Source organism: Polypterus senegalus, chromosome 4 (assembly GCF_016835505.1).
Source record: "Polypterus senegalus isolate Bchr_013 chromosome 4, ASM1683550v1, whole genome shotgun sequence".
NCBI classification, from domain to species: domain Eukaryota; kingdom Metazoa; phylum Chordata; class Cladistia; order Polypteriformes; family Polypteridae; genus Polypterus; species Polypterus senegalus.
This window is the reverse complement of record NC_053157.1, coordinates 210976597-210999720: the sequence shown is the minus strand read 5'-3', so window position 1 is coordinate 210999720 and position 23124 is coordinate 210976597. Positions and strand designations below refer to the sequence as shown.

General features: G+C 36.9%; 1 protein-coding gene across 6 annotated transcripts in view; it reads left to right on the top strand.

Moving 5' to 3' along the window:
• The window catches only part of exoc6b (exocyst complex component 6B), a 608337-nt gene that overhangs the window by 365222 nt on the left and 219991 nt on the right, over positions 1–23124 (top strand). For all 6 annotated transcript variants that reach the window (XR_005633442.1, XR_005633443.1, XM_039751926.1 and 3 more), the window contains exon 15: positions 1824–1933. Coding sequence is in view for 4 of the 6 variants with exons in the window: in XM_039751926.1 (XP_039607860.1) it covers positions 1824–1933 (110 nt within the window). In the remaining 2 variants the exon portion in view is untranslated. The remainder of the gene's footprint in view (positions 1–1823; positions 1934–23124) is intronic.

Here is a 23124-nt window from a genome sequence, read left to right as displayed (position 1 = left end):
CATGGGACGGCATTAACTGCTACACATACAAACAGCAAACGGGACAATGAAACGAGACGCACTCAGAACTGACATTTAACACTAACTTTGTAGCCCCGCTACAACATGATGAAGAAGGAGAAAAAAAGACAAAAAATATAAAATTAAAATAAGGGAACACAAATTAACATAGAATAAAAGCAAGGTCCAATGGCCAGGGAGGACAGAAAAACAAAAAAAACCCAGACGGCTGGAGAAAAAAAAAATCTGCAGGGGTTCCAGGCCACGAGACCACCCAGACCCACTCTAGGCATTCTTCCTAACATAAATTACCTCAATCAGTCTTCATTGTATTCTTATGGAAGAACTTGATGATGAAGGCCATGTGGACTTCTGGCCTTTAATCCACCAATGTAGGGCCAGCACGATGCTTTGATCAGGTGGTGGTAGCGCAGGTCGCCACCCCAGAAAACCGGAAAAAGAACAGAAGAATACGGCTTTTGAATATGTATACCACGATTGATAATGATAATTATTTGAATATACAGAGCATCAGGATTAAACTAAGATGACGCTATGAGAAAGCCATGTTAAAGTAATGGGTTTTCAGCAGTGTTTTAAAGTGCTCCACTGTATTAGCCTGGAAAATTCCTAGTGGCAAGCAATTCCAGATTTTAGGTGCATAACAGCAGAAAGCCGCTTCACCACTTCTTTTAAGTTTCCATCCATTCATTTTCCAACCCGCTGAATCCGAACACATGAAAACTCCACGCAGGGAGGACCCGGGAAGCAAACCCGAGTCTCCTAGCTGCGAGGCAGCAGCGCTACCACTGCGCCACCGTGCGTTTAGCTCTTGGAATTCTAAGCAGACACTCATTTGAAGATCTAAGTTTACGATTTGGAGTGTAAGGTATAAGACATTCTGAAATATAAGGTGGAGTGAGATTATTTAAGGCTTTGTAAACTATAAGAAGATTTTTAAAGTCAATTCTAAATGACACAGGTAACCAATGTAGTGACATCAAAACTGGAGAGATTTGATTGGATTTTCTTTTCCTAGTTAAGATTCTAGCAGCTGCATTCTGCACTAGTTTCAATCGATTTATGTATTTTTTGGGTAAGTATATTGTTTCAGTAACTAAGAGGAAAAGATAAGCAACAATTATGTAATTAAGGGGGAGGGGGTGTTGGGCAGGTCATATAAGGCCATTGCTGCACAAGGTGTGAAAGCCATAGGTCCTTGATGATCTGTTTTAGAATCTATCTAGCTATTCCTTATTAAACTCTTTCCTATCCAGTTCAGTGTTTTACAGACCAGAGCCTATCCTGTAAACATTGGCTGAAAGGCAGAAACCAACCCTGAATAAGACACACCTGCTCACACTAATTCAGTTTAAATTAACCTGTTAACCTGTTGATTATTGAGATGTACATAGAAACCTAGAGTACATGATGAGAGCATGCAAACTCTATGTAGATAGTGTGTTTGCCACTTTCAAAAACTGACTATGAGGCAGTGACATTAGCCACTGCTCTACTCTGATGCCCCACTTGCAAAATATTGTCCATTCTTACATGAAGTGAAAAAATAAATCTGGTAGAAAACCTATTGTGGTGATGGATTAAGTGCTTCCTTCATAGCATTTAATTATAGATTTTGGTTTAATGTTTTCCTGTGACCATGAATACAATACAATATTATTTTTTAAGTGTTTTGCAACAGCCAATTTAAGCACTTAGCAGAAATATATCCCAAAATTGACAGTTATCTAATCTTCTTACTTGAATATTTATTAAATTCTTATTCTAGGTGTTTTTTTTTTAACTTTACTTTGTTTTTGCAGCTTCCTTTTCCTAAAAAATTTCCATTCTCTGAGTTTGTGCCAAAGGTTTACTGTCAACTGAAGGAATTTATTTATGCTTGTCTAAAGTTTTCAGAGGACCTTCACCTCAGGTGAGTGTGTGCTATTTGTTCACATGCCAAAAGACTAAATTTATACTGTAAAAGGACAAGTTCTCCCAGAATGTCATTTTTTTATGTTAACTACAATAATCACAATTTGGTAAAATTAGAAATTACACACCAAAGAGAAGATAATGTTAATAAAGGTCACAATTTTATTTTATATGTTTATTTTATACTAGCTGTACCCAGCCACGCCTTGCTGTGGCTCAGTCTGGTTAAATGGAAAAGAAAGAAAATAGAAAGCGCACATTTCTAATATGTTTAATTTCACAATGCTTGTGGGTATACAATATTTTTTGTTGGTCCATTGTCTTTGCAGATATAGAGATTGTCTGGTTTGCCGACTCTAGAACACGCAACATATAATTGACCATGTGAGAATCAATCCGTGTTTAGATCTAAACCGCACAATTCTAAAGATTGGCCCTGAGCTTTGTTGATGGTGATTGCAAATGCCAATCGGATTGGGAATTGCAATCTATTAAATTGAAATGGCATATCCGTTGAATTCATAGGAATGCGAGGAATGAGGACATCTTCACCTTTGAAAGATCCTGTCAAGATTGTTTCTTGTATGACGTTGCTCATTTAATTTTTTTACTGCAAGCCGTGTGCCGTTGCAAAGCATTGGCTGGTTGATATTTTGCAACATTATAATTGGGACGCCGATTTTCAATTGCAGTACGTGCGGTGGCATCCCTGGCAGATCGAGTGAATTAAAAATTCTGTTGGATAATTAACCGCTTCATCTGCTTCCACAACAGTGTCGACGGACTTGTAAGTGACTGCCTCGCTTTGAATGTTAGACTGAATAATATTGTTAAGTTCGTAGACGTCTTGAGGTCAGATCAACCGGCACCTTTCCATTCCCAATTTCCAGCAATTAATGTGAGAATATCTCAGCTGATCGATCGTTTTGCAGCTGGACACGCATATTTGTAGTTAATTTTAACATCTTTACGTGTTGCCACAAAGTAGAATATTTCAGGCAAGCATTTATTTCGTCCGCTGGTGTTGATCGAGGAATTACAGGTAATGTTTGCCTGAAATCTCCTGCAAGCAATATTAATGCATTCCCAAATGGTCTGATGTTTCTATGCAAATCTTACAATGATCGATCAAGAGCTTCGAGCGATTTTTTTGTGCGCGATTGTGCATTCATCTTAAACAATAAGTTTGCATTTTTGCAATACTTTTCCCATGCCGGATGCTTTGGAAATGTTGCACATGGGAGTTTCAATGAATTGCATGTTCAGTGGCAATTTCAAAGGGGAATGAGCAGTTCTTCCACCTGGTAGCAATGTCGCAGCTATTCCGGACGACACAAGAGCTAAGGCTGTGTCATTTTGGGATCGAATTGCTGCCAGAATCAATCTAATTTGGAACGTTTTACCAGTTCCCCCTGGCGCATCTAAGAAGAAGATTTCTCCAACCCCGTTATTGACAGTTTGCATTATTTGATCGTTAATGCCTTTTTGCTCAAGCGTTAGCTTAGGAATATTTGATTGCACATACGACAAAAGATCAGCCGTGTTGTAATTTTGTTCACGACGCAATTCTACATCGAACGAAGCAGCAGCAGATCAATTCGGTGATGGCATTCCAAATTGATTGAGAACTTTGTTCTCGATTTCTAAGCACAAATCTTCAATCATTATCAACGCTTCGTTGTAGATTTCTGCTGTGAAATCCATGTTCATATTTGAATTTTCCTTGCGTATTCGACGGAAAATATCTTCAGCCATGTGCGATTTATATTTCCCCCATAACTGTGTTGAAGATGAAGGAGAGCAGGTGGTCAATATGATTGCAAACAATGCACGAATTTGATTTGGATGTGACGTGTTGCACGTGTCATTAATGCATACATCCCAGTGTCGGTCGTTCTCCAATAAATTCAGAGCTTGACATGCACTGCAGAAAGTGGCACGTGTAACGCCGTTGACAATTCTCAATTGCTGGAAAGACATTGGAACGGGCACATTTACCAACAGCATGCGAAGAAAGAAGCATTAATCTTGATTTCGATGCACGGTGTACAGTCTGCCTATCGTAGTTTCTTTGAATATGCCAGGTTGTCCGTCGACTCGCTCTCCTCGATTGCATCGTTCAAATGATTTTCTACTCACATTCCATGTGTATTACGTAGGCACTTCCGAATACAGCAGTGTTTTCGCAAACGCGTCATTTTCACATAATGTGAAGAAAGCAGTTAACGTTGTAGCCGGTGGATTCAGGGCTATTTGTTGCACATTTGCAGCTGTGAAATAAACGTAATTGTCAATTTTCTAGATGTACTGCTAAGTGAACAACAGCTGGACTTCGTTCATGTATGGGAAATGAAAGAATTTGCCATACAGCTTCATTGCTGCTTATGTATCTTCCAGCCTGATACTGTGCGATTTCATCGATATGTATGACCGCATTCCTATCACTTCTTTCTGGTTGCACGCCAAAAACTGCCATGTCGCTGCCTTTATTCATGTACTTACAAATGTATTTGATCAATTTAACGGAGTTACAGTATTCCACGTTTATGTGCGCTTTAGATTTTGAACAAACGAACATTTACATTTATATATATATATATATATATATATATATATATATATATATATATATATATATAATATTATTTTATATAATATTATTTTTTAGGAATAATTAAACTGTTTTCATGGTATTCTTTTTTTAAATGCATGGCTGGGAAATAAGTATGTGGCCAAGTAGTCTACACCCTAGATCTGAAAGGTGTGTGATAGGTAGGTTTTTTGGTAAAGCTTCATTTAAAATTGTTCAAACCATGTATTTGGTAAGAATTTGTGGGTTTCTGCCATCTGCTCACTGCTGCCAGAAACACTTTGTTCCTCATGAAACCTGGACTGGATTAAGCAGTTTTTAAAAAGCATAAAAGAAGATGGGCAATTTGTATGATTTTTGTGTGTGTAGAGAAAACTTTGTGCACACTGTACAGAAATGCTTTCTACCATTGATTTAGTTCTTACTATAAGTCAGGGGTCCTCAACCAAGGGTAAATTTGCTCAAAAAATGTCAGGTTGAGAAGAAAGTTTGAAGTAGGCCTGTTTTGTGAAATAACATTATTTTGTGATATTTTTATTGTTTTTGTTATTTAAACTTTAAGTAATAAAATTTAAAAACAATATCTTAAAATTTGAAGATCACTATTATGTTTGAAGTATAAACTCAAATTACTGAACAAAACATGGTTGGGTTAAATTTACTTTTGAAAAGCTACTACAGGGAAAAATGTGGATAAAAATGTTTTGGAGCCCCTGCTATAGGTCAGGCTAATTATAAATAAAAATTGCCTTCATAAATATGCAGTGGCAAAGAGTAAATACTTATAATATATTCTGGTCTTGTCTTGTGTTCAAATAATATGTGAGGTCTCTACCTATAACTAAGTGCAAAGTGAAGTTGGGAAAATTGAGCTCAGCTATGAGAGTTGCAATTACATAAACAGACATTTATAGTGCATAGAATTGCTTATCTTTGCTGTTTGTAAATTGAATAACCTATTACTTAGGACCTTGACCTGTGGTTATTCTTAGCAGTTATGTTTTATTCTCTTAAGATCATTTTAATGACAGTGTACCTAAGTGATCCACAGCTCTATACTGGTAAAGCTGGACAATTTTGATTGTTTAAAAAAAAAAACAGAAAGCTCATAATGTTAAAGGAATCTTTTGGTATTAATTGTGCATGAGGCTGCAATGGCTTACATTAACTCCAGCTTGGCATTCTGTGCTTTGTTTGCACTCTTCCTTGAGTATGACTGGTTACTTTTTGTGTGTGTGTATGTGTGTAAATCAAGGACCAGTATACTCACTTTCAGTGCAACATTGGGGTTATCTAAGTTAAACCCGCTACATAAGCAGGTCCAACATCTTTGTTGAATTAGATCATCTTCCTTAAGAATCTTCTGGTTTATACCAAAATAAAGCACAATAGTCAATATTTTGTATTAAATAGTCAATATTTAAATGTCTTCCTGTTTACCTGAAAAACATAGTTTCCAGGAATTTTAAATAGACCTGGTACTAAAACCCAAACAAGGGTAATTCAAGTTTAGTAGGCACTACTCAACTCACAAAAGTTGCCTTGCAAATACATGTCTGTAATGTCATTTATACTAAATATTCCTGCATTTAGTAGAGTAGCCTATATAACTGTCATTTAATCAGTTATGTTTTTTGTGTCATTGGACAGGTATCCAGTAAAGAGAAGCTTCCTAATCTAAACTTTACCTCATTAAATTTTATTAAATTTAAAAGCTGTATAATCATCTAAGTAAGACCAAAGTTGCTCCACAGCTGATTCATTTTATCTCTGTTTTAAAGGTTGCATGTTCCTACCTCTTTTCCCTTTGTGCATCTGTTTTCTTTATCCAAAAACCTCTAACCTAACTCATGATACATTGCTATATTAATTTTTTTGAACTCCTCCTGAGGGCACAAATTCCTAATACAAAAAAAAATAATAATAATCCACAGACTAATACTGTAAATGTAATTTAAATATAAGCCATGTTTTTTAAGAATAATATCACAGTCACAGCCATTTCACCACTATCTACCTTGAAGGCTTCTTCTTTTGCTCTGCTTATTGGAGTAATGGTGGCTCTGCCCCTTTCTAACAGGTTTTCAACATGGACTCTGTTAAGAAAAAACTTGGACCTTGTGACCATGTGGTGCCTTTGAGAAAGCTGCCTATGCTTAACTTTCTTGATGTTTGATCCGCTGGATTCCGGAAAGATGTGACATAATTTCGTTATGAGGGTCATGAATGATCTCTGTGATTCTGTTGGCAACAAAGGTCTTGAATCGAATGTTTTCATTTGAAATGTACTTTAGCACTTGAGGTGCTATCAGTCCAAAGTGTAGATTCTTGCAGGAGTATTTGCAGTTCACCTTTTAGCATCTTGTCCATTCTGACTGCCACAATGGGTGTTGTTATTTCTGTTGACTTCCCCATGAGAAGTAAACTGTGTTTTTCACCTTTTGTGTTTTTGCAAGAGCAGATATGTGACAGTGCCATATCCATCTTCACTGGCATGTGCAAAATGGTACATTTGGGCTGACTTTTTGGTTCCAAACCATGCTGGTTTGATGCATATGTTCACTTTGTAGTTCACTAAGAATTGTAAGTCATCCATCCATTCTTTTCTGTTCCTGAATGTATTTGACATCCACTTCTTCATCCCATTCAAGTTTCTCTTAAGATAAGCTTTGCTGGAAGTATAGCAGGTATTAAAAATCTGATGGTGTTATAAACTGAGCTAACTACAGATAGAATACCTCGCTTTGTTGTGGGCTTGTCTTGTAACTTTATCTGAAATTTGAAACTATCCTGTTTACTACTGGATGCCCAGGTGCTTTCTGTTGGGAGCAAACTATGGCTCAAGTCTAAATTGATTTGTTCAAGAGCTCTGTCTTCTTCAGGAATAGTTAATAAAACTGGTCTGTTGTCAGTTACCCACTTGGTGAAGTGGAATTCCCCTCTAAAGCCTAGAGCTTGGAAATCTTTCAAAAACGTATTTCTTGTTCTTCTGTTACAACTAACTTTAAGCAGTCATCTATGTAGAAATTATGGAGCATGATGTTAACAGCTTCCTCATGAAACGTATCTCTGGCACCTTCATCGTTTCTACACAAAGCATAAGAAGCAGAACTAAGCGAAGAAGTAGTACCAAAAAATGTACTGTCATTTTAAATTCTTCCAAAACTTTATTTAGGTTACCTTCAGGCCACCACAAAAAGTGTAAAAGATCAGTGCCTTTATCTGGAACTTTAACTTGGTAGAATATTGTTTAATGACTACCATTATTGCCACTGGCTCTTTACTGACTCTTGTAAGGATGTCAGTGAGTGTGTTTAAGTCGAGACCTTTCAGTAGTTGTTCATTAAGTGAAGTCTGTGGCTGTACAATCAAAGATCACTCGAATTTTATGTTTCTTTGAATGATACACACCATGATGTGGAATGTACCACACCCTGCCTTCATTGTAGTTCAGGCTTACTTCAGATACTTCAGATACCTTGACAGCATAACCCTTTTCAATAATGTCTCTCATGAAAGCTTTGTAGTCTTCTTAGAAACCTGAAGTTTTGCTCAATTTTCTTTTGAGCCCAATAGCATGCTGTTCAGCAATGCAGTGATTGTTTGGCATTTTAAATGTTTCATCTTTTAAGCAATAGTGGCCACCTACCAGTCTTGCAGATCCTGAGATTATATACACATGAACTTGATATCCTCCTGCGACGTTTCTCTTTTCTCTTCACAGCTGTGCTCTGGAATGTCTGAATTATACTGTTGGTGCAAACCTCTTAGTTTTCATGCTTCACAGGATAGGATTTGATGAAGTTGGTCTCATGGACAGCTAAGACATCTGCCTTCATTCCAGCATCTCAAGAGACAGCATGGTGCCTTGATCAGGTGGTGGTTGAGCAGATAGCCACCACAGAAGAACCGGAAAGAAACAGCAAACAATAGTGGGGATTAGTATAAACTGCAGATCCCTGATGAATACAATAATTCAGTGTCCATATAGTCTATTAAGAATACAACTGAAAAGTAGCTACGAAAAAGCCAGATTAAAGTAATGAGCTTTTACCAGTTTATTAAAATGTTCTGCAGTGTTATCCTGATTAATTTCTATAGGTAAAGTATTCCAGATTTTAGGTGCATAACAGCCGAAGGCTACCTCACACCTTCTTTTAAGCTTGTCTGTTGGAACTATAAGCAGACCTCCTCGAAGATTTAAGATTATGACTTGGGAGTGTAGAGGCACAGGCATTCCAAAATATTGGACAGAGCAAGATTATTTAATGCTTTATAAACCATTCATAGTATTTTAAACTCAATTCTGAATGACACACGTAACCAATGTAATAACATTTAAAACTGGTAAGATGTGGTCAAATTTTATTTTTCTTGTTAAGATTCTGGCTGCTGCATTCTGCACTCATTGTAAGTGATTCATGTCTTTCTTAGGTAGTCCTGTTAGGAGTGCATTACGGTAATCTAATCGACTAAAAACAAAAGCATGAATTAATTTTTTAGCGTCTTTTATAAGTTATCAGCTAACTTTTGCTCTATCCCTTAAGTGAAAGAATGCATTTCTCGTAATCTGGTTAATGTGTGATTAAAATTTTAGGTCAGAAGCGATGGTAACCTCTAAATTCCTTACCTCCCCCTTGATTTTTAAACCAAAGGGATCAAGTTTATTTCTATTATCTAATATATCCATGCATGCCAATCACTTAGATTTCTCTTTTTTCCCTTTTTATTTTGAGAAAGTTCATTAAGAAATAGTATTGAGACTGCTGGATCAAATATAGATAAGTACAGCTGTGTGTCATCTGCATAGTTATGGTAACTCACTTTGTGTTTTGAGATAATCTGACCTAATGGAATCATGTAGATTGAAAAGAGCAGCGCACTCAGAATAGATCCTTGTGGCACCCCATATACAGTAACCTGTATCTCTGAGGTACAATCACCACAACTAACAAAGAATTTTTTTTACCTGTTAAGTAAGACTGAATCCAATGTAAGACACTGCTGGAGATTCCTGCCCATTGCCTAAGGCAATTTATGAGAATACTTTGATCAATGGTGTCAAATACTGCACTCAAATCTAAGAGAACGAGAACAAATATATGGCCTCTGTCTGCATTTACCTGCAAGTCATTTACACTAACCTGAGTGAAAATTGTCAAGAATAGAATGTTCAGTCAAATAATCGTTTATCTGCTTAATAACTGCCTTTTTTAGAATTTTATTTCAGAAAGGCAGGTTAAAAATTTGTCTAAAATTGTCAAAGATGGAGGTGTCAAGATTACTTGTCTTGAGCTGGGGAAGACTCCAGTATCTAAGGATGAGTTCACTTTGTCAAGTACGTTATCAATAAGGACGTTGGAGACTTCTTTAAATAAGCTGTCACTAGGTCAAGGACACAGGTGGAAGGTTTCAACTGAGAAATGATTTTACCTAGTTCTGGCTGATCTGTTCCATTGAAATAATTTAACTCACTTAAAAGAGAATGCTGGCATTCTATTAGATTAACTTTGGCGGAATGTACTTTGTTTTTTTTATATCATTTGTTTTGTGTTGAAAAAAACATGGTACAAGTTTCCCTACTAGTTTTAAGGAGCTATTCCATTGAGTGAGCTGGAAGAGCAATAGCTGAAAGTTAAACTCTTGCATTACTAGCATTATCATTTATAATTTTAGAGAAATAGGCAACCTCTCAAGGCGTACTGTGTTGTTATATTCAGTTATGTTTGCCTTCAGTATTTCATACTGGACTATCAGTTTAGTTTTTCTCCATTTATGCCCAGCTCTCCTACATGTTCTCTTTAAATCAAACTCTTTGAGTCCTACGTGATATAACAGTGCTAGAGGGTTTCTTAACTGTCTTTTCTGGGGCCACCATATCTACTGCAGCTCTTATTTTAGCATTAAAATTTTCCACCTTTTAACACTACTTGCACCATTGAGGCTAGCACTAAAACCTAACTGATTGTTTAGAATATTAGCAAAAATTGAAACAGAGGATGTTTTAAAATAACATTTTTCAAAAATGTTCCTCAGTTGTAATTATCAGTATTTCTACTTTAATTAACATGCAAAAAAGGTCAGAAATTCCAACATCCATGTCCTGCCTCATGTCAGCTTTTAAACCTTTTGAAATCACTAAGTCCAATGTGTGTCCTCCCTTATGTGTGTGCTAGCTAATATGCTGACAGGAAATCTCTTGGTTTTAGGTCACACTGGTTGTCCACATGAAAATTCAAATCGTCTACAATTAGGGACCTGTCATAATTCATGTTATTAAGAGATGCTAAGTCTGAAAATTCCTCAGTAAAAGACGTGTTATATAAGGAAGGTCTATAAACGGTTAGTATGAGAGACTGGGAGACTCCTTGAATAACAACAGCTATTTACTAAAAAGACTGGCATTTTTACCATTTAATCATCTTAAGTAAATGCTCGCTGAACTACCTCATTTCTTGCACTGGCGTACTGAATAAGCAAAGCTTTAATTCAGAGGTGCTGCTTCAATTAATACTGCAGAACCGTCTGAGCTGAGCCGAGCCATGTTTCACTTGGTGAGAGAAAGTCTATTTTCCTATCACTGATAAGATCATTAATGTAAAAATTCTTGCTAGTTAATGGTTAATATTTAGCAGAGCCATATTTAAAGCCTTGGAAGATCAGAGCTGAAATGGAGTGTTGTGGTAGCTTAAAATATTAATATGGTTATTCTTGTTAATGCTGCTTTGTGCAGATTTTTTCTTTAATCTATGATCTTATCTTTTGACCAATTGTCTACAGTATATGTCATCAAAATTGTCCAAAATGTGCACAGGGTAAGTAAGATTCAACTTGCGAATGATGCCATTAAGTGCCAGTAAGCTGTGACACATGTTTTGCAAATGTGGAACAAAATTATTTCTACATAGTTTATGTCAAGTAACTTTGGATTTGTCATTACTCCTAATGCTTAAAACATGTTTTGGAGTTCCTGATGAGATAAAAGTGTGCTATGAAAGTGTTAATATTTAAGATGAAAAATACTTGTCAGTGCAATTTTTTCTGTGATAAAAGCAAAATAAAAATTAAATAAAAAAGGGGATTTAATGATGAAAAATAAGATAATTGCTTTTAAAATCATTGTTGACGAAAAATAAAATGAAAATGTTACAAACAGATAACTGGACAATGAATGATGTTAAGCTCTTTGCACATCCATATTATACATGCATGGTCCACCAACAAATAACAAGCCTGAATACAGTGGTGCAGTTTTAAAAACTTTCTTGCATGCTTTTAATTGGATAACACTAGTTGAAGTACCATCAGGAAATGATCATATCAACCAGAATCCTGCTTCGCTCTGCTGTGTTGACCAACATAATTCTCTGGTGAAAAAATGGTGAGACATATGGACAACTTTAATTACAATGCTGATGAAAATTATGACAACAGTTGTAGCAGTTACAGATTGAGGCAAGTTTCAAATGAAGTGGCTATTTGCCTTGTCTATATTATCAATGAAATGAGCTGCTCCATTTAATAGTAACATAAAATGTATTTAGGATTTCCATGCTTGAAGCGCATCTCCCAATTAATACAACGTGTCCATGTACGGTACAGCAACATAGCACTGCTTCATTGCTGAATCCGAATCTGGAAACACTCAATTTGTTATTTGTTTAATTTTTTATAAAAAACTAATAAAAGCAAATATTAGAATTGTTTTTTATTGAATGTAATGCAGTCTCTTATTTACAGTTGACTACAGGTAACTTGTAATTCTGGATTTGCACGCAGGCTAAGTAACTACAAAGTCTGATCACTCATGTGAGACACTTAGGAACAAGTTTTTTAATAAGCTAATGATGTAAATATAAATCTTACATTAGCAAATGATGCAAACCTAACAGAGTGATTCTCAAACAAGCCATATTTTCAAGGTATTTTGTTACATAAACAGTTTTTAAGGATTTGTTTAAATGTAAGTACAGTAATCCCTCCTATATCTCAGGGGTTGCATTTCAGAACCCCCTGCGATAGATGAAAATCCACGAAGTAGAAACCATATGTTTGTATGGTTAGTTTTATATATTTTAAGCCCTTATAAACTCTCCCACACTGCTAACATTAGAGCCCTCTAGACATGAAATAACACCCTTTAGTCAAAGGTTTAAACTGTGCTCCATGACAAGACAGAGATGACAGTTCTTTCTCACAATTAAAATAATGCAAACATATCCTCCACTTCAAAAAATGTGTGTCAGAGAGAGAGAAAAGCAAACAATCAAAAAATCAATACGTGCTTTTAAGTATGCCGAAGCACCGCGATAAAGCGGCATTTTTAGAGGAGCGTCTGTATCCCCTAGGCAAACAGCCTCTGTGCAAACAGCCCCTCTGCTCACACCCCCTCCATCAGGCAGAGAGAATGATAGAGACAGATAAAAGCAAACAATCAAGCACCGTGCGGGAAGCACATCGTATATCATTGAGGAGTTTTATTTATATGTAATACGTGCTCTGAGTGGGTAGCTTCTCAGCCATCTGCCAATAGCGTCCCTTGTATGAAATCAACTGGGCAAACCAACTAAGGAAGCATGTAGCATAAATTAAAAGACCCATTGTCCGCAGAAATCCGCGAACCAGCAAAAATCCGTAATATATATTTAGATGTGCTTACATTTAAAATCCGCGATGGAGTTAAGCCGCGAAAGTCGAAGCGCGATATAGCGAGGGATCACTGTATCCTAAATAATTTTGGAATTCACTAATTCGACAGCACACATATAGTAACGTTTGAATTTTAGTATTTAAGCAGTATTTTTCAGTTGCTAGAGAATCAGAGAATAAATTTAAAAATTGCATGTTGTCAGATAAATCATTCTTTATAAACCCTATGATAAAGTTAAGTATGTGCTGCTTGGTTCAGCCTTTTTTTGGTAAAATCTTATACCAGCATAACTAAGACGCGTGGAATGCCAGAAATCTGTGATGACAGACCAGAGCTGCCATTATCTGACCAAAATCTTTTGGTGTAAAAACTTTCTTCACTTACTTAGTAGTCATTAATCAATTACATGTGGTTTGGCTCATTAGTGTACATGTTTAGTATATTAGTTTATAATCTGATTTTGACTGACTAATTTACTTTTAGTTGACTAAAACTGATTTGCGTTTTTTTAAGAGTAAAATAAAACATTATACCTTCATTGAAGTATGGTGGTGACAGAATGTATACTGTGGGGTTGCCAAAAGGAACTAGGCATCAGGTTAAAATAGATTAGAATGTTTCTGATAATAAAGTGAAGGTGAGGCACAAGTTAATCTTTCAGCACAGCATTGATCCCAAACACAAAAGTAAAGTTACTTTGGAGTGGCTTAAAAACATACAGTTGAATTGCCTGCACTAGTCAAGTCAAATTCCCAATCTCACTTCAGAGTCAGTTGCACTATTTGAAAACTGCATTGCAAAACATCATCTGATTAACCAAACAACCTGTAGAAAGTCTGCCAGGGTGAATGTTCCAACATCACTCCTGGACTGTGTGTGCACTACACACTTACCACAAAAGTATTATTGCTGTAGATGGAGGCCATATACAATATTACAGTGTTGAGATTACATACTTCTGCAAACCGTGCATTTTCTTTTTTATTAAGAATTTTTTTCTAACATAAAATAATGTCATATTAAATAAAAGCATTTAAAAATGTGCACTAGTGGTTTGTAATTGAAAGTATCTCACAGAAAAAGATTTCAGTTTAAAGATTTGGTTGATGGTCTCACCACTTTTGCAAGGCGGTGCATACAGTATGTTTTGGTGAACTTGTTTTCTTTTAGTTGTTATTGCAAGTTTGGTAGTTTTTTCTAATTTCATTTTTTAACAAGCTGAAAACCTTAATATATGGTTTTGTATATTCTAGTAGTTTTCAACTGCACTTGCTAACGCTTAAATTGGTAGAATATGCCTTACGCCCTGCGTTGGCTGGGATTGGCTCCAGCAGACCCCCGTGACCCTGTGTTAGGATATAGTGGGTTGGACAATGACTGACTGACTGACTCAGCTTGTTTATCCTTTAAAAATATTAATACTTCCCTTGGTTGCTATTGACTAGTAATGTTTTTTAAATGTGACCTTAAGTGTTATTTTATAATATGAAACATCAATTTTTATGAAATTGTACTGTCATTAATTTCTTTGAGGTAAATGTGGAAAAAACATAAGTCATACATTTTAGAAAGACAAAGGCCATTCTCCCACCTTCTCAAGTAAGTGGAGAATCTGTTAACACTAGAATTACCAGAGCCAACGAAAAAACTCGTAAATCTGACCCACCTTAAATCTATTTGCACCTCTCCGTCAGCGTCTTTTGTCTTCTAAATGTGTGGGTTACAAGTTGGTGGTTGTGCCAATGTATGAGGCTATAAAGGCCAATGCATGACCTGCAGAATTTGTTTTATGTGGGGCTGATGTTGGCTGCTGCATTAGGAAGCAATGCACCTATTACATTATGGCACTTTTTCCTGTCCTCTTTGCTTTGTTTCTGAATAACATCCTGTTGGTGAATGATACCATACTGAATGGCAGAACACTACTTGTCTCTTCAGGTTTGGATTCAGGTTAAGGCTGGATGCTACACTGCTTCAAAATTGACTTCATGCAGTGCTTATACCGAACTTACTGACTTCAGCTTTGGCTCTTTCTGTCTTTCAGTTGCCTATATAGGATCTGTCTAGGATGCAGTGTGCTGGCATCCAGATAACATGTCCTAATGATTACATTTCCATGTGAGGTATTAGGGGTCTTGTTGTTGGTGTTTTGGTTGCAAATTTAAATATAAGGGTACAGAGAATGCAAACATCACTGTAAACTGCAGCTTTAGTGATTAGCTCTTAATGACTCTAGAACGGAGACGACCAAAGTTTGTAGAGGTGAGGTTCAACTAAGGTTAGATATAAGTATCTACAGTATATTACATGAAAGGGAAAGAATGCTGACATGGCAGGTAAAATAAGGTACAAAACCTGGAGAGATTTGCCATTGATGTGAAAAGATGGCAGGTTCTGTGTTGCAATAGATTGCATTATGATTTATGTCTTCTTGGCAGTTACCTACAAACTGAAGGAGTTGTAAATAGAAGAGATATGGTCGAGGACATTTTGAATTGCTGATGCTGAGTGGGCTACAAGAGCATAATAATCTGTGTACTGAAGCTTTGTGATATTAGAAGTTAAGATTTTAATGTAGATTATTAGATATCAGATATTAAAGAGACTGCCATCCAGATAATATTACATGTTGACAGCATTGTCATTTCCAAGGTGGTTGTGAATAAGGAGGGTGACAGCAGTCCTTTGCAACACTGCCATGCAGAAGGTCATCATGGAACTGGAAATTGCAGGGCGGAGCCAAGATAGACACCCCTGTCTTACTCTTACTTCTTATGTAGGCCCTTGCCTCTTTACCTAAGTTAAAGACCCCTAGCAGCAGAGAAATGTAGAGGATGCAGGTCTAGATGATGAATAGAAGTATTCTGTCCAAGTCTGCACATGGACGACGTGGAATAGATGGTTGCTGACACATGGATTCCTCTATGGCAGCTCATCAATTAAATAAGCAGTCTTGCCATGCTCACCCTCCAAAGGAAATGGCCAAGTAACGGTGGTCGTAACATACCCTGCTCAATCCTATCCCAGGGTGGCATGACACAGCCACCAGGTCACCAAACTTCATTTGACGTATGAATAAAAGAAGTAACATAAACCTCCACATACCAACTTGGAATGTCCAGCCATTGTTTGCCACACTTGAACAGTTCCAACCCCTTCAGAGAAGAACCATTCTGGTAGCCAATGAACTTTGCTAATATAACACTGACTTTGCAGTCTTGACAGAAACACATTTTTCATGTTGAATATTCTGTATTGAACTAAAACACGGTACCTGAGAAAACATACCTGAGTCTCTCCATCTGACATCAGTGAAAGGATGATAATATGGCACATCTCACTCACCACAAAAAGTAATCTTACCCTCATTAGCTCAAATGAGCCTACTTTTGATTCAAGGCAGCAGACCTAGGATGAATTGTATTTCGAAATCTCTGATGTTATTGTAAAGTACGGTAAACAGGGCGTTAATTCTATGTTATTCCTTCTTGGAGCCTGTCCGGCTGGGAGCAAATATTCACTGTAGAAGGATATATTGTACAAGCATGGAGCCAGAAATTTTAATAGAAACAGCTCTTCTCTTTTAAAAGTTTGTGCCTATCACTGTTTGGTTGTATCCAGCTCCATCTTTAAGCTTAAAAATAAACTTAATTAAGAAAGTGCTATTGTTTTGATAATGGGAGTTGCCACGATGGTTCATGTCATTGTGAGGTTGGCAGACAAGAAAGACATCCTCTCCTCCAGAGTTAGGCATGATGCCATGTGGAGCATCACATGATCAGGGCAAAGTTGCATTTTAAGATTCAACCATGCAGAAAAAAGAAACCTAGAAACAGAAAAGTAAGCCCTGCAATACTGTAGACCTCAACCCCCTCACGCCAACCACACCAGCCAACTCTGGAAACCGGCAATCAAAGGTACGATGTCCCATGATCACTATCAGACTGGACAAAGGCAGGACCATAGTAACAAACAGCTTCTTCACAGTGCTTTTGCTGGCTAATATACTGCTCTGCATAACAACACAGCTCTGCTTGGCCCCATAAGTAAAATGGGATTTCCACCTGCAGCTAAAATCACTTTAGTATGCAAGCAATTTGCCATGCTAGTGTTTAGAACTGACAGCGCCATGCTGACAGTGTATGCACCCAAATTTTCACCGGCTGTTAGAGACTGAAATCAAAGGCTTCTGCATTTCTGGCATGAAACCATACTGCTGCTCACTAATCATCACCTCACTTCTTAACCTTGTTATGCTACTCTTTCCCATAACTTCATGCTGTGGCTCATCAATTTTATCCCTATGTAGTTACTTAAGCTCTGCACATCCCCCTTATTCTTCGAAATCAGTACTAGTTCATTTCTCCACTCCTTAGGCATCCTCTCACTTTCCAAGATTTCATTAAACAATCTGGTTAAAAACTCCACTGCCATCTCTTCTAAACACCACCATGCTTCCACAGTAATGTCATCTGGACTAATGGCATTTCTATTCTTCATCCCCTTCATAGCTGTCCTTATTTCCTCCTTGCTAATCCATTCCACTTCCTGATTCACTATCACCTTCTCTCTCTTTCATTCTCTTCATTCATCAGCCTCTCAAAGTACTCTTTCCATCTGCTCAACACACTCTCCTCCCTTGTGAGTATGTTTCCATCTTTATCATTTATCACCCTAATCTGCTGCATATCTTTCCCAGCTCGGTCCCTCTCACTAGCCAATCTGTACAGGTCCTTTTCTCCCTCTTTAGTGTCCAACCTTTCATACAACTCATCATAGCCCTTTTCTTTAGCCTTCACCATCTCTCTCTTCACCTTACACATTAACTCCTTGTACTTTTATCTACTTTCTGCAGCTCTCTGACTATCCCACTTTTTCTTCTCCAACCTCTTCCTCTGTATACTCTCCTGTACTTCCCCATACTACCACCAGGTTTTCTTTTCCTTCTTCCTCTGTCCAGATGTCTTGCCAAGGACCCTTCTTGCTGTCACCCTTACTATTTCTGCTGTAGTTGCCCAGCTGTCTGGGAACTCTTCACTGCCACCCAGTGCCTGTCTCACCTCCTCCTTAAACTCAACCTTGCAGTCTTACTTTTTCAACTTCCACCTTTTGATTCTTGGCTCTGCCCTCACTCTCTTCCTCTTCTTGATCTCCAACGTCATCCTACAGACCACCATCCTATGCTGCTTAACTACACTTTCCCTTCCACCACTTTGCAATCTTCAGTTTCCTACAGATTGACACTTTTGCATAGGATGTAATCTACCTGTGTGCATCTTTCTCCACTCTTGTACACAACCCTATGTTCCTCCCTCTTTTTGAAATATGTATTCACCACAGCCATGTCCATACTTTTGGCAAAATCCACTATTCTCTGACCTTCTTCATTCCTCTCCTTGACACCATACCTACCCATCACCTCCTCATCTCCTTGGTTCCCTTCACCAACATGTCCATTGAAATCCGCTCCAATCACCACTTACTGTCCCTTGGGTAAACTGTTCATCACTTCATCCAACTCACTCCAAAAGTCTTCTTTCTCATCCATTGCACACCCAACTTGCGGGGCATATGCACTAACAGCATTCATCATCACACCTCCAATTTCCAGCTTCATAATCATTACTCTGTCTTACGCTCTTTTCACCTCCAAAACACTCTTGACATAATGTCCCTTCAGAATAACCCCTACCCCATTTCTCCTCCTATCCACACCATGATAGAACAATTTGAATCCTCCTCCGATCCACCTGGACTTACTCCCTTTCCATTTAGTCTCTTGCACGCACAATAGATCAACCTTCCTTCTCTCCATCATATCTGCTAACTGTCTCCCCTTACCAGTTATACTGCCAACATTCAAAGTTCCTACCCTCAGTTCCACTCTCTTTACCTTCCTTCTGTCCTCCTGCCTCTGGACACATCTCCCCCCCTTCTTCTTCTTTGGCCAATGCAATGATATAAATTACCAATACAGATGAAGGTGAAATTAATAACCATAAAAAATATAACCCACAGATTTAGAGAGTACTATCAGACCTCATAGTGTGCTCAGTGTAAAGAAGACAAATTCTTTGACCCAGTACAAATAGCGCAGCTAAATACTCAGTGCAGAGGAACTTGACAGACTTCGGACACTGTCAGTACTAGTGAATGCTATAAATTCACTCCGGAGTGGGAAAGGAGCAGGCCCAGGTGGCTATCCAGTGGAATTTTACAAAACATTTTCAACTATTATCTCCACTATTACTAGTAATGTTTATAGAAGCTAAAGACAACAAAATGCTACCTCAATCTGCTAACCAAACATTAATTACTGTCTTTCCAATGAAAAATTAAGGACTTATTACAATGTGCATCATACAGACCAATTTCACTTCTGAATTATGATGTTAAAATACTCTCCAAAGTTCCAGCTAGAAAGATTGAGAAAGTGTTTCCTTCTGTAATATCACAAGAACAAATCAAATTTATTAAGGCAGGTACTTAGCTTTTAAGCCTTTGGCATCTGTTTAATGTAATATACTCACGCATAAATTCTAAAGCACCAGAGATCTGATTATCTTTGGACACAGAAAAAGCCTTTGACAGAGTTGAATGTAGTATGTTGAATGTCCAGTAACCACATTGCATACATATGGGTTTAACCCAGATATATGTGCTTGGATAAAAGTACTTTATACCAGTCCAGAAGCCTGTTTGTATTAGCATTGTACTTCAAAGTAGAACGTGGTACTTGTACTTTATTACAATTGCTTTTTGTCATCGCCATTGAGCCAATGACCGTTCACTTTTGAAATGCATTAGAGATGAAGGGGATTATCAAAGAAGGATTTGAACAGAAATCGCTATATGCAGATGATATGTTACTGTATATATCAGACCCACAAACCTCTGTACCAGTAGTCCTTAATGCACTAGCAGAATTTTAAAAGATACCTGGACTCAAAATCAGTTTGATTAAAAGTGTTTTTTTTTTTCCTAGTGAACTTTCAAGAGCACAATACTACCTGGACATCTATCCATTTATTTTATCAGAACAGTTTAAATATCTAGGGATAAACATCACAAGTAAATATAAAGATCTTTTTCAACACAGTTTTCCTATCAGAATGGAAAAAATCAAACAAAACATCTCACTTAAGCTAGAAGAATCAATACCGTCAAGACAAACATCTTTCTCAAGCTTATTTTTCTATTTATCCTTATATACATTACCAAATCACTATTTAAGAAATTTATAACCTCATTTATCATGCAGAAGGTGGAATGGCATTTACTGGACAAAAAATATGCAGGTTATATAGTCTTGGAAATTGACCCATATTGATGAATATAAACAAACCTGGTCTGCAATGAAAATATAATCATGCTATACTTCTTTATATATCCTTCTCTGTGCTCCTGTAAATGTAAGTTAGTGTCAATATACCAATAATTGATTATGTGGAATATTTTCTTCATGTGAAAAAGGAACAAAAAAGACTTTCTAATGACTTAGCCTGTGCACAAGTCCAGAATTAGTTACCTATTGTCAACAGTGCAATGTTTGTGTCTGGAGACAAACATAAGCGAATTTTGTTTAAAAGTGTGTGGGAACAACTAGACAACTCACCTAGTGTCATTTTCAAACCAATCCAATGTGTCATGAAGTCAGCACTCAAAGTATGGGTGGTAATTTAGAAGTTCAAAGAGCAGTTGTGCTCTTGTTAACCAGGCTCAACAGCAAGCAAGCTTCCGATTACAATAAACTGTCTACATCTAAAAAGACTCCTACTAATCATTTAAATGTGTGTCATGTATGTGGAGAGCCCATTGTTTGTGCTAAAATATAAGCATAGCCTGTTGCAAGGGAAAAACTTTCTTGTAAAATCAGGTTATACATTGTTTTTTAAGGACATCAATGGACTACTTGTATATGTGAACAATATATTGTTGCAGGTGCTGTGTATGCCCTCTGCCGTTCACAGTTAACATGATTAGGTGGTGATGCAAGGTTGGAGAAATTGCTAGCTACTATGCTGAAAATATGAATTGCAAAATATGCATTTGAAGTAAATGGTATATCACACCTTGTTAAAAGGATGTGAAAAGTACTGCCATAAAGAGAACTGGTAACAAAAAGCAACAGGAGATGCAGATTTTGGTGCTCAAGTCAGCCGAATCATTAAATGTGTTAATTGACACCGACACCACTCTAGCAGAGCCTCAAACAAGGCTGCAACACATCTAGCTTCTCCCTGCACAGCTAAACATATAACTAAAGGAAGATAACATTACTGTCTATTTGGAAATACAAACCTCTAGCTATGCTAGAATATATAGTGGCACCATTTTAAAATGTAATATATACAGTAAATAGACCACAGTGCTTATCCAAACTCTTTACTGCTTTTATGTCATATAGTGGTGCAATAGTCAGAATGACTTTAAGATACTGTAATGAAATTAAGCACTTCACAAATGAGTAGGTCCAAGTTCCTGCAGTGGTCTACGTGCATGTTTGTGTCTGTTTGTGTGTCTCTTTTGTCACCTTTTTCATTACAACGTATAAATTAATCCTAAGACTCCAGTCAGCTCATTCTCTTGAGTGCCTGAATTGACAGCAATTTTAGTTTTCGATTTTTCTTTCTCAAATTCTCAAAGTCTTGTTTTCAGTTTCTTTTTCTATCTCTGTGTGTTCTCATAGTTATTTTACATAATTTTCTCATACATGAAAAACATCCAAGAACAGTTTGGTAACAATGCCATTTCCAGCATGATGGAGCACCGTGACACAAGACAAAAGTGATAACTAAGTTGCGGTGGGACAAACAAAACCCACAAATTCTGACAAACTGCAAGCATTGATTATGCAAGAATGGGCTGCCATTAGTCAGGATTTGGCCGAGAAGTTGATTGACAGCATGCCAAGGTAAATTGTAGAGGTCTTGAAAAAGAAGGGCCAACACTGCAAATATTGAGTCTTTGCATAAACTTAATGTAATTGTCAATAAAAGCCTTTGAAACTTATGAAATGCTTTCAATTATACTTCAGTATACCATAGAAACATCTGACAAAAAGATCAAAAAAATGTAAGCAGCAAACTTTGTAAAAACCAATACTTGTGTAATTCTCAAACCTTTTGGCCACAACTGTAGAACATGTTGCATATTTATGTATCCTGGTTTGCAGTAACTTTGACAATTTCAATTTTGTTTAGATTTAGAGCCTTCTTTCCTTTTCGCTTTCTTGGCCTGTAGTTGCATTATATAAGGAAGCATAATGGATTTTTGAAAACATATTTATAAAACAAATTAAATTTACATATATATTAATATAAGTGTTGATGAAAGAAAAATACAGCTTTATCATTTTTCAGTCATGGTCTTTTTAATTCTGTAATTTAGTGTTTTTGAAGCACTAAATATGTTTTTGCTGTCATGCTGGGTTGTGAATTGCTTTGGTTTATAATGGTCGTGGGTTGCCACTCCGGCGATCATGCTCAATCCTGTCCCCCTACTCTGACAATTGTATGCTCGATTCTCCAAGGGGGCACACTACAGAAACACTCCTATAAATGAATAAAAAGCATTAATTACCAAAATTGCTGTACTTAATATATTGATGCTTTGAATTGTATTCTTCCTAACTTGGTAAAGCACTTTGTGATGATGTTATGTAAAAGGCACTATACATAAGAGAAAAGGTTTGCTGATTTTCTGCTACAAGATTCACACATTTGGAGGGCTGTTTGGCATGTTCTTGACAATACTTACAAATACTTGACAGTATCAGTAATGGATTTGACATAAAAGGTAAATGAAATAATTATTGTTTTCCAGTCAAAGTTAATTGTAGCTTTATACTTTTAATTGTAACCTTTAAAAAGCTCAGTGAAGGCCCCCGAAAACAAATTTTTACCTATCAAGCTCAAAGAGGATGTACAGCCTATCTTTATAGAGAAGA